Source organism: Apis dorsata, unplaced genomic scaffold (assembly GCF_000469605.1).
Source record: "Apis dorsata unplaced genomic scaffold, Apis dorsata 1.3 scaffold_227, whole genome shotgun sequence".
Classification (NCBI taxonomy): domain Eukaryota; kingdom Metazoa; phylum Arthropoda; class Insecta; order Hymenoptera; family Apidae; genus Apis; species Apis dorsata.
The window spans coordinates 165,834-168,788 of record NW_006263509.1 but is presented as its reverse complement, the minus strand read 5'-3'; the positions used below and the strand labels follow the sequence as shown (position 1 = coordinate 168,788).

Genomic DNA, 2,955 nt, shown 5'->3' with positions numbered 1-2,955 from the left:
ATGCGAATCAAATTAAAATTAATTGTACATAATTATCCGTCATTATGTGATGCTGAAATTAATTTTGGTAAAGAAATTGCATTCATACGCAATAAAGAATTTAGTGAAAAAGTGAAGAATTTAATGCATAATGTAAATAAAATATCAACTTTTTTAAAACAATTACAATTACTAATTGTGAGTAATAATTTTTTATATATTTGTCTTTTTTTTTATTCAATATAATATATATATATATATATATATAATATTATTATTATTTTTTTTTTATAGAGTAATTTCATTAACAACAGATATATTATTGAAGGTAATAGATATGAAGCCATAGATAATCAAACAATGGAAATGTTAAAAGAATTAAAAGATGTACTTGATACATCATCTGTATGTGAAAAAAATATATAATTTTAATTTAATTTTAATTATTAATATAAAAAGCAAAAAAAGATTGATATTGTTTTCATTCTTTGTTTAAAGAAAAGAAAATTATTAATTATTAGTACTTTAGTACTATTAGACAATTTGAATTATAATAATAATAAATGTTATTATTATAGGGAATTCAGATATTATCTAATAATAGTTTGAGTACAATCAAATTATCTTGGAATAATATTGCTATAAAATTGCAAAGAATAAATCATAGGACATGTTCATGGACAGTTATTGATTCAGATTTACCTGAAATACCTGCCTTGGGACCTTTTGAAAAAAATATATCAACATTAGTTATAGCAAGGAATAAACTTAAACTTCAAGTAGAAATACTTGAAAAAGCATGGTCAAATTTAAAACAAATTGATGAGTAAACATATAGATAATTATGAATATTTATTTCTTATTTTTTTTTTCAATACTTAGCACAATATATATATATATGTATTACTTTTAAATGAATAGGAATTGTTGGATAGTAGATCCATTACAGCCAAAACCATATCATCTTTATCGACGAATTTATTTAACACCATCTTTATCAATGTACATTAAAATAGATCCTCTGAATCCTATGGATTTACCAGAAATTACATTTATGGGTAGTGATATAGAAGTTAAATCAAAAAAAGAATTGATTTCTAAGAAGTTACATGTGTGGGACATATAATTATTACTATTTCTATTTATATTATAAAATAACATATTAATTAATATTTAATATATATTACACATTAATATATATAATAAAAACAATATTAAACATTATAATATTTTTTCAGAATTGGAATCCAAATCATGATATTTTAAATAATTTAAAGATGTTATTAGATATAGATACATTTCTCAAAAAGGAAATAAATAAAGAATCTACAGAAGATAATAATGTAATTGTTGCTGATGAAGAATGTTGTATTTGTTTTTCTCTACAATTAGATAATGAAACTCTACCTGATAAAATTTGTAGTAATGAAAAATGTAAAAGACATTTCCATACATCTTGTCTATTACAAGTATGAATATTACATAACTTTTAAATTAAAATATAATTAAATTAAGAATCTTTATTTAATATTTATTAAACTATTTATATTTACAAATATTTATATTTATATTTATTTTATTTTTAGTGGTTACAAGCAATTGTTGGAAATCATGTTATATTTGATCATATTCATGGTTCATGTCCTAATTGTCAAGAAAGCATATCGTGCTATATTAAATGGTATAATATAAGTATAAATTATAGAAATATATTAATTTATTATTTAAACACATGTACATATCTATAATTCATGCATTTTATCCACTGCTCAAGATTATTATTAAATTGACTATTGCCACATATTAAAATTAATGTATTATTAGCTATTTTATTTTTAAGTACTTCAGAAATTGATTTTTTATCCAATCTTCCAGATTTTATATTTATACCATGGATATTACAAACATCTAAAATATAAAATGTAAAAAAATATTTTGAAAAGAAAAAAATTTAAAAAAAACTTATTATTTATTAATATAAAAATATCTGAATTACTTTGCATTTGTGATATGTGCAAAGTACATTTGAAATTCCAATAATCTGATAAGATTTGTAATTCTTTTTTTAGAGGAATCTGCAATATATTTTTAAATCCTCCAATAAGATGAATCTTTGTCTCTTCTAATTCATTTTCTACAATTGATTTTGCTATGTGATAAACTACAGTTATTCCAGATCCCATAGAGAACATAATAATTGTCTGAAAACTGAAAAGTATTTAATATCTTTAAAATAATTTTATATTTTTTATTATTAAATTTATATTTTATTAAATTATAATATATATTGTATTATTATTAATTTATAAACAAAGAAGTAATAAAACAAATACATATTAATTTATATACCTATTACTTTCATATTTAAAATTTCCATATGGTCCTCTAACATGAATTATATCACCTATTTTTATGTTCTTTAAATATTGACTAAATTTTCCATTTGGATAAAGTCTAATTAGAAATTCAATACAGTCATCTGTGAAAAAAATTGGTGTAAATGGTTTGGTAATGTCATGTAAATGTAACATAACATGTTGTCCAGGATCAATTAATATTTTTTTATTTTTGTAGTTATTTTCTAAAAAAATTAATAATTATTAACAGCATCACAAATTAAAATTAAAATTGATATATAATTTTCATAAAATTCATTTAAATATTCATTTGCTTTATATACCATAATATTTCAAAACAATTAAAATATAACATTCAGATCTTTCTTCTATATTAAAAACTACAAAATTTTTATATTTATACAAATGAAGTATGTTTTGTTTATTCTGTATTTTTATATTCTGTTTTTTTTTTCTTTCATATTCTTCGAGTAATTTTTTATGTACATCAAAAATGCAAGGATCACATGCATTATGGCAACAGTCTTCCTCTGATGGTGTTATTGGTCTACTATTTTCATTATTATCAGCACACATATTATGTAAAATAATATTACAAAAATATATATAATATATAATA

General features: G+C 19.8%; 2 protein-coding genes across 2 annotated transcripts in view; one reads left to right on the top strand and one right to left on the bottom strand.

The window, feature by feature from the left end:
• The window catches only part of LOC102679288 (E3 ubiquitin-protein ligase FANCL), a 2,128-nt gene extending 368 nt beyond the window's left edge, over positions 1-1,760 (top strand). Inside the window, exons 2-7 of the mRNA XM_006615562.2 lie at positions 1-177; positions 274-384; positions 558-805; positions 901-1,090; positions 1,218-1,448; positions 1,566-1,760. The exon at positions 1-177 is cut by the window's left edge and continues 46 nt beyond it. Coding sequence (XP_006615625.2) covers positions 1-177; positions 274-384; positions 558-805; positions 901-1,090; positions 1,218-1,448; positions 1,566-1,727 — 1,119 coding nt within the window. The 3' untranslated portion in view covers positions 1,728-1,760. The remainder of the gene's footprint in view (positions 178-273; positions 385-557; positions 806-900; positions 1,091-1,217; positions 1,449-1,565) is intronic.
• On the bottom strand, positions 1,495-2,949 carry LOC102679414 (NADH-cytochrome b5 reductase-like). The gene is made up of 4 exons (XM_006615563.2): positions 2,660-2,949; positions 2,329-2,560; positions 1,976-2,187; positions 1,495-1,887 (listed from the first exon to the last, which is right to left on the bottom strand). Exons 1-4 carry the CDS (start codon positions 2,910-2,912, stop codon positions 1,700-1,702), a joined length of 885 nt encoding a protein of 294 aa, XP_006615626.2. The 5' UTR covers positions 2,913-2,949; the 3' UTR covers positions 1,495-1,699.
• Positions 2,950-2,955: the final 6 nt, after the last annotated feature.

What these genes read in the sequence shown, in the direction of transcription:
- LOC102679414 (XM_006615563.2), bottom strand. Translation starts at nt 2,912, where the DNA reads ATGTGTGCTGATAATAATGAAAATAGTAGACCAATAACACCATCAGAG. An exon ending in AATTGTTTTGAAATATTATG is followed by an intron (nt 2,561 to 2,659) that starts GTATATAAAGCA and finishes TAATTTTTTTAG; the next exon opens with AAAATAACTACAAAAATAAA. An exon ending in GCACATATCACAAATGCAAA is followed by an intron (nt 1,888 to 1,975) that starts GTAATTCAGATA and finishes TTTATATTTTAG; the next exon opens with ATGTTTGTAATATCCATGGT.